Source organism: Delphinus delphis, chromosome 13 (genome assembly GCF_949987515.2).
Source record: "Delphinus delphis chromosome 13, mDelDel1.2, whole genome shotgun sequence".
Lineage (NCBI taxonomy): Eukaryota > Metazoa > Chordata > Mammalia > Artiodactyla > Delphinidae > Delphinus > Delphinus delphis.
In genome coordinates this window covers 18215689-18235801 of record NC_082695.1, presented here as the reverse complement: position 1 = coordinate 18235801, position 20113 = coordinate 18215689, and the positions used below count along the sequence as shown (strand labels likewise).

At 50.3% G+C, this 20113-nt stretch overlaps 2 protein-coding genes across 6 annotated transcripts in view; one reads left to right on the top strand and one right to left on the bottom strand.

The window, feature by feature from the left end:
* Positions 1-253: 253 nt before the first annotated feature.
* Positions 254-6318, top strand: FICD (FIC domain protein adenylyltransferase). Of its 4 annotated transcripts, none has more exons than XR_009521688.1 (6): positions 254-315; positions 792-884; positions 1726-2072; positions 2865-4450; positions 5569-5699; positions 5792-6318. XR_009521688.1 is itself a non-coding variant. In XM_060028256.1 (4 exons), the coding sequence occupies exons 3-4, from the start codon at positions 1772-1774 to the stop codon at positions 3938-3940; spliced, it is 1377 nt and encodes a 458-aa protein (XP_059884239.1). In that variant the 5' UTR covers positions 254-315; positions 792-884; positions 1726-1771; the 3' UTR covers positions 3941-5576. The 4 variants fall into 4 exon arrangements, 1 of the variants encoding a protein (XP_059884239.1); XR_009521689.1 differs by having other exon boundaries at positions 5569-5704; XR_009521687.1 differs by having other exon boundaries at positions 5569-6318.
* Positions 6319-6496: 178 nt separating this feature from the next.
* Positions 6497-20113, bottom strand: part of SART3 (spliceosome associated factor 3, U4/U6 recycling protein) — a 33952-nt gene continuing 20335 nt past the window's right edge. For both annotated transcript variants that reach the window (XM_060028254.1, XM_060028255.1), the window contains exons 8-19: positions 19280-19418; positions 18688-18795; positions 17921-17998; positions 17744-17802; positions 16685-16794; positions 13750-13862; positions 12753-12829; positions 11973-12141; positions 9886-10346; positions 9210-9362; positions 8185-8375; positions 6497-7532 (exon numbers count right to left, since the gene is read on the bottom strand). In XM_060028254.1, the coding sequence (XP_059884237.1) occupies positions 7370-7532; positions 8185-8375; positions 9210-9362; positions 9886-10346; positions 11973-12141; positions 12753-12829; positions 13750-13862; positions 16685-16794; positions 17744-17802; positions 17921-17998; positions 18688-18795; positions 19280-19418 (1821 nt within the window). In that variant the 3' untranslated portion in view covers positions 6497-7369. The remainder of the gene's footprint in view (positions 7533-8184; positions 8376-9209; positions 9363-9885; positions 10347-11972; positions 12142-12752; positions 12830-13749; positions 13863-16684; positions 16795-17743; positions 17803-17920; positions 17999-18687; positions 18796-19279; positions 19419-20113) is intronic.

The window sequence follows — 20113 nt, the reverse complement described above, 5'->3', positions numbered from 1 at the left end:
CTTGTCGCTCACGCCCCGCCTCTCCTATTGCTTATTGGTCCTTTCGGGCACGAGACCAATACAGGAGTCAGCCAATGGGAGTGGCCCACGGCGCGTCTTTCCCGGGAAAGCGGAGGCAGAGCGGGAACCCGGAAATGCGAGGCGCAGACAAAGTGAGGAAGCCAATACGCTGCGAAGAAGATGGCGGGCCGGCCAATGGCGAGTCGCCGAGGGCGGGGCCACGGGCTGACGGCAAAGGTCTCCGGAGCCGGCGGCCAGCCGAGACTGCGAGTGCTGAGAAGGCGACAGCAGAGCAGGGCCCGGTAGTGGCGCGAGGTGAGGAGAGGGTGAACCGGGAAGGGTGCAGCGGGGCAGCGAGCCCTGGGTGAGGTTCGGAAAGCGGCGGCTTCTCAGAATGACCTTAGTCCAGTGTCCTCGCCTCTTGGAGCCTGTTTCCCCCTTCCTAGCTAGTAAGGGCTGAGAGATTCGTGCCCCCAGAACGCTCGTCCTCCTCGGGAGAACTCCAGCCCCGCCGAGGAGCCCGCGCCGACCACCTGGACGAAGCAGTGACCCACATCCTCTTCCGTACCTCCCCATTAGAGCTCGTATCGCGCCTTTTCAGATGTTCTGTATCAACCGGCCAGGCTCCCCCAGAAACCTTATCAGTCAGTCCTGGGTCTTGGTCCAGTACCAGGAGCAGACGGGATCGGGTGCTTGGGCCCTGGTTATGATAAAAGAGGTGAAGACCTGGGTACTCTGGACCCAGGTGCACTGGGAATTCGTTCCCGAATGCCGCTGTTTATTCCCTGCAGGTTGTCTGGGAATTGACTTGCTTTCTGTGTATCAGTTTCTCTCGTCTGTAAAGTGGAGCCTAGGGGCTGCTTTCCTCCGTGAGGTGGTGAGGGGTAAGTGAGATAAGGCATTGCTAGCGCTCAGCTCAATGCCCAGCACACCGTAGTTGCTTAATAAATGCCTATTGTTAGTATGATGGTGTTTGCAGACCCGATCCCTCCACTCCCACTGCCAGCCCCAAGCACCTGCTCATTGTCACAGAAGGCAAGTGGTCACCCCCTCTGGCCCACAACCTGAGTTCCTCTTGAGATGCTCAGACTGCCCAAACTCTAGGCGGGATGCCTCCTGGACAGGCCAGGAAAAGAAGGCCAGAGCGGGGAACAGCATTGTAGCTAATACCAGGGTGAGGGCAGGAAGAGCTGACTGCCCAGGTGGCAATAAATCAGGCCTTCAAACAGTTGTACTTACCACAGAATGAGCCTCAGAACTACCTTAGCTGTTCTGGACATGTGTGTTATGTGTCTAGGGCACCCAGTGTTTGGGGTCAGGGGCCACAGATTTATGCTTAAGTGCGGAGGCTTTTGAGCCATAACCCAAGGCCGTCACTTGCTCACTGGGTGACTCTGGGCGAGGGCCTTCACCTCCCTGAGCCGGTCTCCGCTGGAGAATGGGGCAGCCTCAGTTCCTGTTGAAGATTGCAGGAGGGTACGTGTGAGGTCCTTAGGGTTTACCACAGGGTCTGGCGCGCAGTAGGTGTTTCATAGCAGTTGGGTGGCAGCACTGTTTTTCAGTCACACCGCCCCGGAGGCAGCACCTAATCCTTGCCTCACCCCCACCCCCTGGTCACAGTGAATTAAGAACCGTGGGGTCTCCAAGCCTCCCCTGAAGCCAGAAATGTGTCATCAAGGTATCGGTTCCCCTGCTTCACCTCCTGCAACTCCTGGTTCCTTGCAGATCCAGCCACCGTGGACATGTGCAAGGGGCCCCCCCCTGGGTCCAGATGACACTCATGTCGATGGCTTCAGTGATGGCGGTGACTGAACCAAAATGGGTCTCAGTCTGGGGCCGCTTCCTGTGGGTGATACTGCTGAGCATGGCGCTGGGCTCCCTGATGGCCCTGCTGCTGCCGCTGGGGGCCATGGAGGAGCAGTGTCTGGCTGTGCTCAAAGGCTTCTACCTGCTCAGGAGCAAGTTGGACAGGGCCCAGCCTACTGTCACCAAGTGCACCAGACCATCCACGGAGCTCAGTGTCACCTCCAGGGATGCAGCACCGCTGGTGGTCAAGACCAAGGCCTCTGCAGGTAAGACTGGCCATCTCGCCTCGACGCTCGTGAATCCCATAGGTACTTAGAGGGCCAGCTATGTCGTGTGTGCGGGGTACAGGGTCAGCCCTGAGCTCCTAGCCAGACAAGGTGATAGTTGGCTGAGATACATGTGGTGATACGGAAGCAGAGGGAACCGTAGGAGCACACAGGAAGGCTCCCTGGAGGAGGGGATGCCTGAGGAGAGACCCAAGGGAAAAAGGTTTGAGGGGAGAGTGTTCCAGGCAGAGACCACAAGGTAGGAGAGCCCTGGGCACTTGAGGAACTAAAAGAAGTCTAGGAGGTGTGGCTGGCACTGGGGGTGGGAGGGCCAGCAGAAAAGGGCCAGAGGTACCGCAGGGTCCAGTTGAAAACCAGGGCCTAAAGGGGCAGGGGTGGAGGCAGGGGGAAGAAGGGACCCGCACCTCCAGAAGAAATCACCAGAACGGCTGCGAGCTGGAGCAGAGGTAGGGGAGGCCCGCCTGACAGGAGCTGCGGCCGTAGGAGAACACAGCCACTCAACGACGGCAGGCCAGAGGAGGGGGCCAAGGAGCCCGGCTGCTGCCCCCACGGTAGAGAACAGCTCTGGGGCTGAGTGGACAGCGACCAGCACAGGGCCCCACTGGGCTGTAGGAAACAAACCTGTCTGCACATACAGGTATGGGAAGGGCATGTACAACATGGCTGGATAGAGCCCCCTGAGGCCATTGAGAAGACCAGCTGTCAGGGGTGACGCCGCCCCTGAACGTCCTCTGCCCCTCCCTGACCCACGCCTCTTTGACTCTTTTCTAGCCAGCAAGTTAGAAGCCAAAGCAGCTTTGAACCAAGCCCTGGAAATGAAACGCCAGGGCAAGCGGGAGAAAGCCCACAAGCTCTTCCTGCACGCCCTCAACATGGACCCAGGCTTTGTGGACGCGCTCAATGAGTTCGGCATCTTCTCAGAAGAGGACAGGGACATCATCCAGGCTGACTACCTGTACACCAGAGCACTGACCATCGCGCCCCACCACAAGAAGGCGCTGGTCAACCGCGACCGCACGCTGCCGCTGGTGGAGGAGATTGACCAGCGGTACTTCAGCATCATCGACAGCAAAGTGAAGAAGGTCATGTCCATCCCCAAGGGCAACTCGGCACTGCGCCGGGTCATGGAGGAGACGTACTACCACCACATCTACCACACAGTGGCCATCGAAGGCAACACTCTCACCCTCTCAGAGATCAGGCACATCCTGGAGACCCGCTACGCCGTGCCGGGGAAGAGCCTGGAGGAGCAGAATGAGGTCATCGGCATGCACGCGGCCATGAAGTACGTCAACACGACGCTGCTCTCCCGCATCGGCTCTGTCAGCATCAGCGACGTGCTGGAGATCCACCGGCGGGTGCTGGGGTACGTGGATCCCGTGGAAGCTGGCCGCTTTCGCACGACCCAGGTCCTGGTGGGCCACCACGTCCCGCCCCACCCTCAGGAGGTGGAGAAGCAGATGCAGGAGTTCATACAATGGCTCAACTCGGAGGACGCCATGAACCTGCACCCGGTGGAGTTTGCGGCCCTGGCCCACTATAAACTCGTCTACATCCACCCCTTCATCGACGGCAATGGCAGGACCTCGCGCCTGCTCATGAACCTCATCCTCATGCAGGCGGGCTACCCGCCCATCACCATCCGCAAGGAGCAGAGGTCCGAGTACTACCACGTGCTGGAGGTGGCCAACGAGGGCGACGTGAGGCCGTTCATCCGCTTCATTGCCAAGTGCACGGAGACAACCCTGGACACCCTGCTCTTTGCCACCACAGAGTACCCTGTGGCACTGCCAGAGGCCAGACCCAACCACTCTAGGTTCAAGGAGACGCTGCCTGTGAAGCCCTAACGCTCTAAATCCTCCCTTGGTGGCAAAGGATGTCCCGGGGGGGGAATAAATCCAAGAAACTCAGCAATTCTAGAAACCTAGTCATCTCCCAGAGTAAAAGAAGATGGGTAAGAAACCTAAACATTCTTTACCTCCAAATGCTTCTTTAAAGACGAAAACTAAGTTATTAAGCCTTGTCCCTAAGATAACTTATAATTGAGCCCAGTTATTTATTTCCCTCAGAGCTGGTTAAATGTGTGCTGTCTGTGCTGGTGGCCCCGATCCTTGGGGTGGCCCCAGCAGGCTTTGGGGGCATCAGTGCTCCTTGTGTGACCAGAACACAGGTTCTGGAGCAGAATCTGCACTGAGGTGGGGTCCGGAGGAGTAACCCCTTGCAGCCCTTTCTGGAACCGGCCGCGAGGGTCTGTGACTACCTGAGAGAAGTCCGCACGGCTGAGGAGAACCCGGTCGCAGTTGTGAGAAGTGACTGAAAGCTTCCTTTCGTACAGGCGTTGGCTCCCCTACCAAGAGGTTAGTGTTGTAACTAATCCTTACCGGTAGAGCAAATTTCTGAGAGATGAAATGAACGCTTACAGTATATCTAGTTAGATACCTCGCTTATTTTGAGGAAGGTTCTTTGAGCCATAGTTTGCAAACTCCGGTACCAGAGGCTGTTACTTTGCCACGTCGGCCGTTTCTCTAATTAAGAACAGGGGCGTGGCTAGCCTGGGTGCTTCGTATTGATGTTTCTCACATCTGCAGCAATTCAGACCAGATGTTTCAGTCTAAAGGTTCTTCTGGGTTTGTCACCTAACAATTAAATCCTGCTGCAAATCTGAAGACAGACGCCTCGTCAGTACCCAACAAGCATTTGTGAGGAGTCAGAGCGCCAGTTCACAGGAGCTGAGAACACTTTTGACCACAGCCAGGATGCGTCCCTTTAATCCACTCACCTGCCCCACAGCCACTGTCCCCTCAGGGAAGCAGAGCAGATTGCCTTGGAGTGGCCTTATGTTCCTAGCAACTTGTTAGAAGATAAACTGTTACATGTAACTAAAGCCAAGCTTCCAAGTTGGCTGCTGCTGCTTAGTCTGAAGGAGCACGGAGTAATTTTCTGAAAGATTAGTAAGTGAAAAGATGTATGAAATGGCCCCAAGTGATTGATAGTTATTCAAACCTTGATAAAAAATATTTTTGTATTTGTATGCTGCCATAAGGTATTTCTTAAACCTTAACTCTTCTAATCGTCTTGCTCTTTATAAGCACACCAAGGAAGCCTGACAGAAGTGCTTGCTTTGTACCAGAGGGAGAAATTTGCACTTTAGCTATGTGAAGGGTATTATTTTAACAAATTACTAATAAAGTAAAGTATTTTGTTACATAAATGCCTGAGACTTTGCTGCCTTATTCAAGAGCTGTTCCCACCCATCTATCCTGAGGGGGAAGGAGGGATTCTTTCAGAACTTTAGCGGTATTCTTTATATTGTTCCGGGAGAAAAACAGATCCAAGATGGTAATTATTTCAACAAGACACCGAGACAGAACTGGTTGGTTACGTTGACAGGGATGTATCGCTGATCTTGCACTAAGACACGAGTAGCTGAAATGGTTTTTCATGTATCTATTTACCATCAGTTTTTCCCCCCCAGGACTACATAAACCCACTCCTAGGTTTCTGAAAATCTATTTCTGGAACAGTCAACACCCTGCACCTGAATCGGGTCCTGCTCGAGTCTGAAAGGTCCACCTCTGTAACAAGCCCCTGTGGACATCTGAGAGGGTGAGGTCAGATGTCTACCACGTGACCTGGATTACTAAGGAAAGGTCCATGGCCCCTTGGTCCCCAACTGACCCACATCCTCTCACCCACAGAACGGGCCTCTCTGCAGGGAAGTGGATGGCCGGCCACCCCAGAGAACACAGGTTCTTCTGACTGCTCCACAGCCGCTGCTTGAATTCAAAAACACCTAACGTTCTGTGCAGAAGATAAAGATGAGGTACAGAGAACCTATCAATTAAAAAACTTATTTACAAAACAACATGAAATTGGAGATCTGCCTGGATGGTTGATAACATTAAGGTGTTACTGCTGATGTTTCTAGAAATGATACAAACCAAGGCCTTTAAGTCCTTAGAGATACGTGCTACAGTATTATTAGGTGACTATCCCTCCAGAACACAGGATACAAGAGGGGCAGGAGGTGGAGATGAAGACGGGCTATGAGCTGAGCAATGCTGAAGCTCGATGACAGGCACACGGGGCTTAGTTTACTACTTATCTGTTTCAATTGTTAAGTTAAAAAATATAGGAAAGCCTGAATGATGCATAAAACCTTTAGAAACAGATAAATGAGCTGATTTTCATGACATAGGAAAGAATTCCGATTTTTTTCCCCAGAGTGCCTTTTATAAAGTCAGTTTCCCTACTGAACTGCTCACTTTCAAAGCAATAAATACTGGATAAAAGATGTGGGTAAAAAAGCTTGAAAGCTGTTAAGTGCCAAACTGCTGTAAACTGAAGTTTAAAACCGAAGATATCACAGCAGAAATGGTTTAAATCAAAGTGCCAAGCGGATTTGACTTACAAAAGTTCTATTTACACACCCATTAGGTAAACCAAGGTACACCCATTTCAAAATACATATTTGAATGCACATCTGAGTACCTTTCGACAAGAAGTTTTTAAGAGAACTTCAGTTTAATAAACAAAGCTAAATGGGGAGAATTTAAGTTTGCACTTGACAATGCTATTTAAACAAAACCATAGGGCTGAAACTCAGTATTTAGACAAAGACACAGTTCACTAGTCACTAGGCAAAGAAAAACGTCCATAGCAGATGGCGCACAGAATTCCTATACAAATGTCACAAGTATTTTGCTTTTAGGAAACAAAACAGTGGGTTGACGTGTCATTTACAAATACGTAATATAAAAACGCACCGCCCCCGTGAACAAAAGCCCATCAGATGTTTTATGTGATGCCCCTTGCCCCACCCCTTTACTAAAATAGGCCATTCTGGTGAATTACTAACATCTGCCTTTCTGTCTTTTAAAAATTAAAAGAGTGACGGGCACATGTACTGTGCAGGGTGTAAGAGAAGTGTCTTATAAAAAGGGGACCAGAGGTGGCCAAAAATATTTGGACAAGGGGGGTCTCAAAACGGTGTGTTCGCGTTTCACATCTGTTTCTCACTCTTTAAGACACATCTTAGGAAACTGCACCCTGCGCCCAGCCTGTGGAGTGACCGTTTTCATCCTCTCGCCCTCAATATGAGGGAGCACTTAAAGCCTCTTTTTTCCTTGGACACCCTTTTCCCGTCCTACCTAAACCAGAGCAAGCGTGTGGTCACAGGCGCTGCACTGGGTCCTGCACAGCCAGGGCACAGCTGGGCACCGGGCGTCTTCCCGGCCAGCATCAAGTAAGGCATTTCCCTTCTCGCACAGTCCCACTCACTTTCTCAGCAGCAACTTGGCAAAGTCGGCATTGGACATCTTGGGTACCTCGGTGGCCGCCGGCGGTGGGGCAGGGCCGTTTTCAGCCTGGGCTGCGGTGGCGCTTGGGCGTTGCAGGGCGCGGGGCAGCAGAGAGAGCTGGGTCCTCCCCTTCCCCCGCCTGGAAGAGCAAACAATGCACGGACCTTCTGAGGCGACAATTGATGAAAATAAGCCAGGACGGTCTTAGATCACCGCAAGGTAAAAGGTGAAAAACAAAAACCAAGAAGGGTAATAAGACGAGCCCTGTTCTCCCTGACTTCGGCTATCAGGTAAAAATCACTTTAACCAACTTCGCCTTTTCCGCAATTTGGCGAGGGCCACGTCTGTGTAATACCGTCACACATAGGGTGGATAAAAATGGCTGTAAACTTGCAGACCTCACCAAATAACCTCGCACCCTGCTGCCTCATCCCTGTCGGGTGGGAACAGAGCTTCTATCTGGATTACAGGTGGAGATATAGATTAGCACGGCAAGCACATGGCTGTCAGGTATGGAACCTACACATGGATTCACCTGCCAAAGGGGACTTTAACGTAAAAATCAATCACCAGTGTAAACCGGCGAACACGAGAGAGGGTCCCACTTCCAGACTGGCCCTCAGCGTGGACTTGCTGCAGACACCCTGCCCTGGGAACGAGCGTGAGCGCCCCAGGGACGCCAGGCCCTGACCTCCCATCTGAACTCACTGTGGTAAGGGGAAACTCGGTCACCGTGGTGCAGGCCAGGACGAAGTCTGCACCAACGAGCACACAGAGCACACAACACTTACGCTCCGTAGATCTGCCGCGGCACCATGGCGCCCCCCGGGGCTTTCCTTGCCTCTGGCTTCTCCGGAGCCTTCCTCTGAGGCGGGTTGCTGATAGCCACTTTGATGACGTTCTCTTTGATAGTCATGCCATCCATCTTCAGGACGGCCTGAGACGCCTGGGATTCGTTTTCGTACTCCACGTAGGCCAGGCCCTGGAAGTTTGCAAAAGCCCGGCCAGGTGAGTGTTGCAGGGCACAACCTCCTCCCTGAGGTCCACCGGCCGGTTCAGGGCGGGCCCCCGACCCTTGGGTTCCCTCCCCACCACCGCCATCCTTTGTCTATAGGTCTCACAGCCCTAGTCTCCCTCCCTATTTCTGCAACTGACTAACTTCAGATAACTTTTTAAGTTCAGTGCATCTTGTGCTTGCTCCAGCCAAAAAAAGAAAGAGAGAGAGGGACCAGCATAAATCTAGCAAATGGATGAGGTGTCCTGGACACAGGTGAGCCCCGATGTCCCTGTGCCTGGGGACGCCCTTACTCATATTCTTCAACTCTCGATTAACCTGGATAAACGGGACGGGGGTTGAGAGGTCAACCAAACTCTTCTTAAACAACTACTCAAAACGTCGTCAAGGATTTCACAAGAGATTGAGGGGACCAGAGAAGGGGAGGACGTGGTAAGGGGGAAGCCAGTGCAGGGACCTGGGGAGATGGCCAGAGGCCTAGTGAAAAGTGGGGTCCGGGCAGGAGGGAGGAGACTGCAAGGGGGGGCACCTCACCCCAAGGCCCCACAGCCTGGGAGCTGCACTGGAGCCCCTGCTAATTCGTGGTAGTTTTTCTTCAAACACCCTATTCTTTTAAGTACAATGAGCCACATCAGGTTCATCTGACTCCATATGGAAAAAGAGCCTAGTGCACCTAGCCTTCTGTTAACTTCTCGTCTGCTTCCTAGTAGACAGATCAGAACCCACTCTAGAACCAAGTAACCTCTGAACAAAGGCTCGCCCAGACTCCGGGAGGCGACTGCCGTCTGCCCAGACGCTGACCTTGGGTTTGCCGGCCCGGTTGGTGACCAGCCGGATGTCCTTCACAGTGCCGTGGGCCTTGCAGATCTCTTCTAGTTCCTCTTTCGTGCAAGAGAATGGCAGGCCCGAGACGAACAGCTTGTGTTTCTCCAGGGCAGTGCTGTACCTGAACACCTACAGGGAGGAGTGGGGAGAGGAAATGATGACCCGAGGCCCAACCCAGCTCCCCACGACACAGGGTCAGGCCTCGTCCACAGGTCTGGCCCAGCCAGAGCCGGCTCCGGGTGCTGGGAACTGTCAACTCGCCCTGGGCAAGTCACTCAACTTCTCGAAGCTTCCACTTCCTCCTCTGTAAAATGGCAAGTGAAGCCACTTTTCCCAGAGCCTGGGTGACGACCCAATGAGGTGACATACAAAACACCTGGCACAGTCCCGTCACTCCTAACCCTCCAGCGGCAAGCAGCCATCACACAGTCCCTAACTGGACCGTCCTCTGTCAAGTAATGCCGGTTCGAAGTGACCCAGCCCCGAGTTGAGACCTCAGTGAACCAGAACAGAACTGACCCGGTTAACGCGGAAGTTTCGTTCTTAACAAATGTTCCACGTGTATTCTAAATATGAGTTGCTGCAGGAAAAGAGCGCTTACCCCGTCCTACCGCAACCCTACGTAAAGGCGTGCTTTATTCCACAAACCTACCTTGAAGTCTGGGTTTTTGCTCTTGTCCACACAGGGGGAGACAAACATTGGCCGCCCCTCAACGGTCTGCCGATCCAGCTCCAGGGCCCGCAGGGCCACCGCCTCCTCTTTAAACTCGACGTAGCAGTAGCCCCGGAAGTCGCCGCGGTTGCTATAGATGGGGCGGACCTCGACCACATCCCCGCAGGCCTCGAAGAGCGGCCGGAGCGTGGCGGCAGGCTCCTGCAGGCCATAGGGCAGGTTGCTGACGAACACGGTGACGCCGTCCTTGCTGCTGTCGTGCAGCACCCTGGGCACATCCCTCCTTCGGGCGGCCGCCCGCTGCTCCTTCTGCTCAGAGGGAGGCTCTGCGGCCGCAGGGGCGCTGCTCCCAGAGAGGCCCGGGTCGGCTTCTGGGCCCAGCTCAGCTTCCCCAGTGGGAGGAACGCTGTTCTCCACCCTCCTGCGCTTGGAAGGCTGCTCTACAATAGGTCGGGAGAAAAGCAGTGACTATTAGTTAACTAACCCCTTCCTGGCAGTGTAAGCGGAGCAGCTGGCAGGGAAAGGGCTCTTCCCCCCTATACGCCCCGCCCCCCACCGCCCTCTGCCAGGTCTCTCTTGACCCGCCCGACTCATCCCACTCCCTTCTGGGCCCCAGTTAACATTCGTGTGAGGGGACGAACTGAGGTGCAAGTGATAACCTAAGTCCTCATCGGCCACGCTTAATCATATGAGAGGTCAGTGGGTCTCCAAGTTGGGCTGGCAAATCCCAAGGACCCCCATCCTAGACAGCCCAGGGCAGCAAGGGGAGGATAGAGCCTGGGGACCGCGTGTAAACAAGCACCTCCGGTGACACTGAAGTATGTGCTCCCCGGGAAGCAGTGCAAAGTGGTGCTACAGTTCCTACCCACGTTCACGATTGTCTTCTGTCCTTCAACAGAACTTAACATTATACTCCAACCCACTCTTCCCACTGCCTCCAGGGGGACAATACTGAAACCCAACTGGTGAGGGTCCCCTGCTTCCAGACCTTCCCATCAGTTTCCCACTGCCTTCCCGATGGAGCCTGACCGTGGCACGCTGCACTCCAGGGCACTCTGACTGGGCCTGCTGGCCTGCCTGCTGCCCCAGCCTCACCCACCCCAGCACCCAGCCCTCTGCCATGCATCAGGGCCCAAAGCCAGACACTTGCTGCTCGGAGAAAATGCCAGGCTGTTTTGTGCCCTGTGCTTTGCTGACCCTGGCTGGCTAGCCCCTTCCCTTCTTTCTCACACTCCTCCCCCAGATGCCAAGGTGCAGCATCACTTCCCCACAAAGTCTTTCCTGCAGGGCCCCTAGTGTATTCCCTGGCCTTCACCATGATTCACACCTACATCTCCCCAAGTCCCTATTACACGTCACTGCGGTCACAGGTCGCGTTTGCCTTCCCCTGCTAAACCAGAAGCCCCAAAGCGCGGTGAGCTACCCACGATCATTTCTGAAGGCCCCAAAAAGACTCGGGGAGAAATTCTTAGTCAACTGAACAATGACTCCATTACTATTTCCCTCTGGTTGACAACTCTGAACTAGAAAAATGTTTAGTGTCCTTTAGTGTCTAGAGACAATTCTTTACCTTGACTGGTTTTGCTGAAACAAATCTGACCCACACCTGCCCACGCCTGAAATGGCAGGGGTGACAAACACTGGCTGGAAAATTCTACCTGTCAAAACCATCAGGTGGGGACAAGTAAGGCTGGTGTCACTGCAGGGCCCGGCTGCGGCGGCGGTGCGGGGCGCCAGGGCCTGAGGATAAGGCAGTGTCCATGCTCGGGGAGTGACGGGACAGGGTGGGGTGTGGGAGCCCACGGAGGGAGAGGAGGCACCACTCAGGAAAAGGGCAGTGGTGTCAGCAACAGGGTAGGGAGCGAAGCCCAGGGAGTGCAGGCAGGGGTGTGTCTCTTGGAGTCAAGCTGGGGAAGACGGCACCCACGTAGAGGGCAGGCAGGGACAGGGAGGGTGGTGGGCACCTTGCAAGCAACTTATTCTCAAATGCAAGAAGGTTCTCCGTGCTGCTCTGCGCCCTGTCTGGAGCTCCGGGATGTCCCAGGTGACGTCCGACCAGGCCTCACCTTCCTCATCGTCGCCCCACTCTTTTTCATCATCCTCATCAGCTTTGCTCTTGTCCGAGCCTCTGGTCTTCTTCTTCTTTTTCAACGCTTTCTTCTCTGCCCGGGCCCTCTTCCGTTGTTCAACCTTTTCTTCCTCTTGCTGGGCGAGGGCTGCTTCCTTCTCTGCAGCCTGGAAAATCGGGATATGACGCATCACTGTACGTGGCGATTACATGAAGTCTACTGACTCGTGATGGAAGAGGTGGGAGCACAGGGAGGATGGCCACCGCCCGGGAGAAGGGAGGCGACCAGGAAGAGGACGAGGAGGAGGGCTGCTCCCAACCTCCCCAGCCCCTTTAGGCTTCTTGGGAGCCGCATCTCAAGTCTACGGTATGTCTCACAACATCCCCATGAGTGACTCACCAAAAGAAAGGAAAAAAAATCTATGAAACTGAGGTCCTGATTTATTTGGGGGCCTATTTGGAGGCCCTTATTTATTTGGAGCCTAGCTCCAATCGCTAGGCTAAGTATGTCAGGCTCCTTTTTTAGCTTCTTCGTCTATTCCAATAACCTTTAGGGCCAAAATTCCTGTTTTGGATTTGTATCTATCGTTGGGGCTAAAGTTTTAAGCCGATCTAAAAAGACAGGCTTAAATGTTGATTCAAACATTTCATAGTTAATACTCTGAGTAAAAGACATTTCTCAGGACGACCCCAAAGGTTCTGACAAGGAACATTCATACCAAACACAGTCAAAATAGTTTTCAGAGGTTCAAAGACTTGAAATAAAGAGCATCGTTACCTTAATTCTCTGCTCATTAACGCGAGCCAGTCGAGTTTCGGTTTTCTGAACAGCTATATCCCAATCTTCTAAAGTACCTTGAGAGGAAGAGAAGCAAACTTTCACTTCTTCAGATTTTGAAGGATATAATAATAATATAAAATTTTCTCACTGTCCCGCACCTCCAGAAGAAAGCTCTTCCATCGAACAGTAGCAACTGGAGAACCGGCTCCCCGTTTAAGAAGATTTCATTAGTATAGGTTTCAAGTTTCAGAATTCAAATAGTCCTTCCAGGTGTGTTTAGAACATCCGTTCTCTTTTAGAAAAGAGACTTGAAAACCAGAATAGGTTCTATTATGGGCTCTCTGTGGCAAAGATTATGAAAACATTCTAATGCAAAAGGTACAAGACACCTGTACTAAGACCGAAAGATTTTAAGAGCTCCTCAAATGAGAAATGCTGGGGTGTTTTCTTACTGTTGTTGCTGTTTGGGTGTCTATCTCCAGTTCTGAGGGGTTCATACCCTGAAATCCAGACTAACGCCCATGGAAACTCAACACTGAGGCTCTGAAATTCACAAGAGAGGCACACGTGACCAGGGAGCGCATTTCGCCGTGTGCCTCTCGGCGCTGTGCTGGAGCACAGTCTCTCCTGATTCCCAGGGAACCCTTGGCAACGCCTGCAGGTGGTTCTGGTGGTCAGGACTGGGGGCAGGAGAAGCGCTACTGGTACCTAGTGGGTAGAGGGAGGCCAGGGATGCCGCACACAACAGCCCCCACCAAAGATAGCCTTGAGAGGCCTGCGCTAGAGCATCGTCACGGGCCCCCTGGCACGTGGAGTCTGAGGAGGGCTACAGGACTCGCCCCTCTCACTGGCGAGCACCGCGTGACGGTCGCATCAGAGAGGCCCCCTGAGGGGCTGAAGCCGTAAACACAGTCTGTCCTTAAGCCTACAGACCTGAAACCAAATGGCAAAAGGGACAGACCCCAAGCCAGAGGCCGCGCGCCGAGGTCCCCACCTTCTGTCCTCTCCATGGTGAGCAACACCTCACAGACGTGTTCTGGGTAGTCGCTGGTGCACTGGACGGCCCGGTGCAGAGCCTTCCTGCAGTGCTGAGTGTCACCGTGGGCCCTAAGGCGGAAAACACACAGTTGGGGACACCAGCACACAAAGCGGAAGGCGCAGAGGGAGGGCTGTCTTCACACAGCTACCATGCATCAAAGCCCACCGCTTCTGAGATGCCGTGCTCTTTGTGCTACTGATACTTTTAATGCTTTCTCCTTTTCCCAGAGAGCCCCTCTAGTCAAAAATGAAGGCTTTCTTCTAAGCCACTCTTTCCCTTAGCAAGTCAGTGCTAGTGGAACGCACTGGGGACAGTGGTCCTCAGCCAGGTGTTCTGCCTTTACTGCATTCACATGTGCAACACATGGGGCAATCCAAGAGCTGTGGGTGACTTGATGAAGTCCCTAGAGAAGTTCTAGGACACGGTCCCACTCGAGGGGAGAGACACTGACAGAGGGGACTGTCAGATTTCATGCCTAGAGTCAGATCTTCCTACACTGACATGGAAATATATACTGCTCATCAGGATAGTATATCTAAAACAACATTCTGTTCATCCCAGCAGTTATGAGATACTTATGTTCTCATTTCTGTTTTAAAATTTTTTATAAATATACATAAACATTGTAAATACATGTTAGGACACTCAGAAAAAATTTAGAGCAGCAGTTCAGACCCCTGAGGGTCTCTAAGACCCTTTCAGGAGGTCTGCAAAGTCAAAACTACTTTCATAATAATACCAAAACATTTACTGGACTTTTTCCACTGTGTTGACATTTGCACTGAGAGTGCAAAAGCTACAGTGGCTCTTAGCACAAACCAAGACAGTGCACAGCTCGTTAATATTCTGTGCGACAAATGGGATGCACACATCAAAGCACCTCTTTATACCCAAGTACAGTGGCTGTAGCAAAGAAATAATGGGCTACTGTTTGAGTTGCAAGCTGGACTAGTTACTTTTTTTCATGGAACATCATTTTCACTTGAGAGAACAGCTGAGTGACAAAAACTATGGTGATTCAGACCTGGGTATTTGCTAGACATTTTCAAAAATTAACGAAGTGAGGCTATAAGTTCAAGGAAAACCACTTAAGAGTTTTTGTTGATGGTGATAAGACTGGAGCTTTCAAGTGAAAATTAGAGCTTTGGAAAATTTGTATCTGTAGAGCTTTGGAAAATTTGTATCTGTCACCGTGAGTCTGACAGCTTCCTACTTGTAAGGCTTTTCTACAAAGATCAGTGCAGATATAACAAATGGGATAATGAAACGCATCAATATTTGGAAGAGCTGCAGGACTTAATGAGTCAGCATTTTCCACACACACAACGCATGTCACAGAATCATGCTTGCGTAAAAGGTCTGCTCAGTGCAAAACAGACCAATGGATATTAATGCAACAGAGTGAAAAATTCATTGATATGGCTTCAGATTCCAGAATGCAAATGACTATGACTTGTTAATAAATTTTGCTGTAGTGTGAAAGAAGAATATCTGCAATTATCTGAAAAATATCCCCTTCTCTTTCCTAACCTCTTATTTGTGTGAGGCCAAATTTCCTTCATCTTCAATGAAAACGTCACAACAGAGGGGACGCAGAAGCAGACGTGAAAATCGAGCTGTCTGCTACTGAGCCAGACTAAAGATACTTACAAAAGTATAAAACCAGCCCACGTTCTCACTGCATTATTTTGGAGTTTGGAAAGCAGCCCTTTCTCATAAAAATGTTAAATGTAATGAATTTATTGTGAATTTTAAATGAATATTTTTTAATTTCTCGGTTTTATTTTCTAACATGGTAAAAACATTAATAAATATACCTCACATAAACAAAAGCTTTTGAGGGGGTCCTCAAATTTTAGGAGTGTAAAGGGGGTCCTGAGACCAAAACATTTGAGAACCGCTGATCTAGAGGAATATTCAAGAAGTTTTAACAGTGATCTTCTCTGGGGAAGGATTTTAAGACTTTCACTTTCTTTCTCACATTTTTTTAAATGTTCAATTTTAACTTGAGCACATAACTATTTTTTTTTTTTTTTTTGCGGTACGCGGACCTCTCACTGCTGTGGCCTCTCCCGCTGCGGAGCACAGGCTCCGGACGTGCAGGCTCAGCGGCCATGGCTCACGGGCCCAGCCCTCCGTGGCATGTGGCATCTTCCCGGACCGGGGCACGAACCCGTGTCCCCTGCATCGGCAGGCGGACTCTCAACCACTGCACCACCAGGGAAGCCCACATACTATTTTTTAAATCAGGGATAAAAAACCAAAATGTTCAGAACAGAAAAAAGATGTATTTATAGACATGCAATGTCCAAGATATACTGAATTTAAAAGCTGGTCATATTCTTTATACCTTCTCCATGTTATAAACATTATTTAAAATAATTTTAGAGGTTTAGAAAATGTATACTATAACTGCATCATCATTTCTTAAAAATTTAAGCATAGGAAAGTCTCAAAGAACATACCCAAACCATTAACTAATGGTGGTTGGATGAGGGCCTGTCACTGCAAAAAAACCTGGGTTTTTTCCTCTCTGCTTTTTAGTATTTCCTACTTTTATAGACAACGCAAATACAAAAAATAAACAGCTCCCCCGAAAGTCAAATAAAACATTCATGTCCAAAAATCAAAACAAACCAAAATAAATTGAAAGTAATGAATTATACTCCAATAAAGATGTTAAAAAAAAAAAAAAGTAATGCATGGCTCTAAGAGCCCAGGCACAGAATATTATCTTTGGTTCTCTGTAGCCCTGTCCCATAAACCCCCGCCACCGAGGAGAGACAGGAAGATAAAGAGAAGCAGTGTACTGCAAGCAGGCCCAGGCTGCATAGGCAGGGGGCGTGCGGGTCACATCTGACAAGCACCGCCCCCAATCCCGGCCGGTTACCTTTCCAGGTTGTAATACTCAAGCCACATGTTGGCATACTTGGCGTTCCCTTTGGTCATGATGCTGTCCCAGAGCTCCCGGGCTTTCTGCATGTTATTGCACAGTCGAGCCTGCACGCATTAGCAGACTGAGTTAGGAGAGGACTCAGACCTTATGATGGTGACACTTGTTACAAAACACTTCAGACGCACATGGCTAAAAACCTCCCACCCCAAAACTATCAGCGTTACTTAACTCCCTGGACATTCATGGGCCACCCCCCACGATAACAGCCCAGCCCAAGCATGTCAGCCTTTTTGCAGCGACAAGCCTCAGGCTGCCTGCCCATGTTCACCTCGAGAACCACACTTGGGAGCCCACAGGCACTCACGACAGTACTGGCCAGGCGTTTTTTATTTTTAACGAGCTTAACTGTAAGTGTTTTATTTGAAGGGCAAGGCAGAGAAAGAAAGATGGATCGAGGAGCAGATGCCGGCTCTTAACTTCTGAGCCGCAGTTGCTGCATCGTTAACATGGTCTCCACACAACCATCCCACCCACCAACTACCTGATACCTGACTCTCCCCCAGAGGACAAAACGCTAGAATTTTACAATCCTACGAGCTGATTATGGGCAGGGTTCACGTCTTACTCACCTTGGGGTCCTTGGTTCAGCAATAACATTCAACTCATTTTATCCTCTGATTATTTGTGAAACTGTCTGTCTTCCACACTAGCTTAAAGCCTTACTAGCACAGGGACAGGGTTTATCTCATCCCCCGGCACACAGGGATAGGCCTGGCAAGCGGCTCATGCTGGGAACGTGCTCATCAATGGGGCACAGCGCGGGAAGGGAACACACAAGTGAGTGCCTGGCATTCAGACAGCCGCTGCGCAACTTTGAGCTGGGAGCTAGGATTCTCCCTAAGATAGAAACGAATGTGTGTCGAGCAAGGAAATAAACATGAATCCTTACAGGGCCTAGACCGTCACCTGGGATTCTGACTCAGCTTCGGTCACACTATCGGACAAAGGTCCCTCAAAGGGGGATGAAACTGACAATGTGTCAAAAACACTTACCTCAATCCGAGCCCAGTTCTGCATGATCAGGCAGCTTGGATCTCCACTCTCACTGAAACCTTGAAGAACAGAAGTAGACGAAATCAGAAAGTAATTGAGAGGCAAAGCGCCTCTGACTAAAAAGGTACACGGAGCAGAAGAGGCAGCACGAGCGGCCGCGGCGGGAGGCCCACTTACGCTCCTCCACCTCCTGCTTCAGGTACTCCAAGGCGCGGGCGAACGCAGACCGCAGCTCCTCCAGCTCTTTACTGGAGTCTGTGAGAAAGTGCAGAGAGGTTCGGCTCGAGGAAGCCACATGCCACGTCTGGTTTGTTCTTTTCAATCCTACACTGAAGCTCCCTGGCATCATGCTGGGGACACGGAAATAAAACTGCCAGGCCCTGCCCTCATCACACAGTGGGGGGAGGCAGATACAGGAAGACAGCACATCACAGACAGTACGAGGACAAAAGTGACACGGGCGCCATGTGCGGGACCACAGCAGAGGGGGTCTCCCCGAGCCGGCAGAATGGCTAAAAGCCCCCTGCATGAGGAAGCAAGCACCAATTAGGGGTGGGGGCGTGTGGTTCTGGTTGCTCATTTTTTTTTTTTTTCTTTTTTGAAGGAGGAGAGAGGAAGGCAGGGGATGCCATGGACGTTCAATGATTTAAAAGGAACGCAGCAGTCCCATGTAAAGAACTATTTAGGATACACAGAAGGGAGAGAAGGGAGAAATGAGACTAAAGAAGTTGGCAGGAGCCAGTGTAAACCATAAGGACCATTACTCTCTCCCTTTACAATACACAGCATGATTCGTTACAAACTGAAATAGCTAAAATTTCTGAGAAAAAAAAAGTTACCAATATCACTTGCCCCACCATGAGATACCTGGGCAACTGGGACATCCTACCAAAACACGTTAAGGAAAAACTCAGTTCTGATAGGAAACACATAAACTTCAATACCTTGTTTGAAATCGACCCTTCTCCTCAGGTAATCAAGGTACGCCTGCCAAATCTCCACGTAATCAGTGGCCTGAATGAAGCCAGCACTCAGAGCTTTCTCGAAGGTCACTGGAGTCGAAGAAAAAGCCAGGATTTGTTGCCAATTCAAAAAGAAGTTATCAAGATGATTATAAAAACTGCTACTGACTATAAAATTCCATATGGCTTAAATAGTAATAATGGGATGCAACAAAAGTGAAATGAGCTAGAGAGAAATGTTCAAAAGACAGGCTACTACAGTGGTGTACAAACTGTGTTCTAGGAAGGGCACAACCCACAAGGTGCCCTGCATTAAAGTGCTCCAGGTCAAGTGAGTTGGTGAAAAGACCATGACTCCCTGGAAAATCACAATGAATATTAAGACGTTAAAAAGTTCTAATAAGTCAAAAAATACGACTACTTCATATCTCCCATTTAGAGCCCTTCTTGTCACTAATACCCAATATCCCAGAGTAACCGCCTGGGGAACGCTGATTTAATAACTTCTGTCACAGCTCAATGTTTCTGACTCGGGACAAAAAGCTTAGAAGTCTTCCCACAAAAACATCCGCACCCGAAATCACTCGATGATCAACTCCATGTCTTTCCATGGCCAAGAGGTACCGACTCCACAGGGCAACTGTCCACGGGCAGTTTCTAACAGCGCGACTGTGTACAGATAAAACCAAATCCTTTACTTTCAGCTGCCGATCCTATGATAAAGAATGCCAGAGTCAGGAGAGAAAATTTTATTGTTAAGACTTCACCATCCATGAGACATTCCCAGCACAACCGACAAAAGACATTTCCTTAATATGACTGGTTTCTTCAACAAAAAAATCACAAGGGGTTTTGAGGGAAAAGAGGAGAGAGGTGGAGAGGGGAACCTACAGATCAAAGAGCTTTAAGAGACACCAGCCAATCCTAATGTATGGATCTTGTTTAGATCCCGATTCAAATCTGTTATACATGCACAGTGAAATATTTACCATCAAAATGTGATTTCTGGATTTGCTTCAAAATAACATGGAAGGGAGGAAAATAGGTAAGGAACCTAGTAAGACTGTAGATGAAACTAGACTAGTGCCATTAATTAAGTGTTGAAGCTGAGTGATGGTTAACTGCAGTTTCATTTTACTAATGTGTCTACATTTATGTATTTACGTTTTTCCATGATAATAAGTTAAAAGAAAAATTAATATGTTATAAAGTCCACAATAGTAAGGCTATGCAAGAATTTTTTTACAGTTATCAGTTTAAAATAACTTAAAACACCAGGAGACTTCCTCAGTGAGTAAAGCAGAGAGAAGCAGCATGCAGCTAACTACTGGCACTCTTTCTGATTTTCTTTAAATGGAACCTAAATTGGTAAAAAATAAAGTGAGATTAGAACAGGTAGGTTATCTTA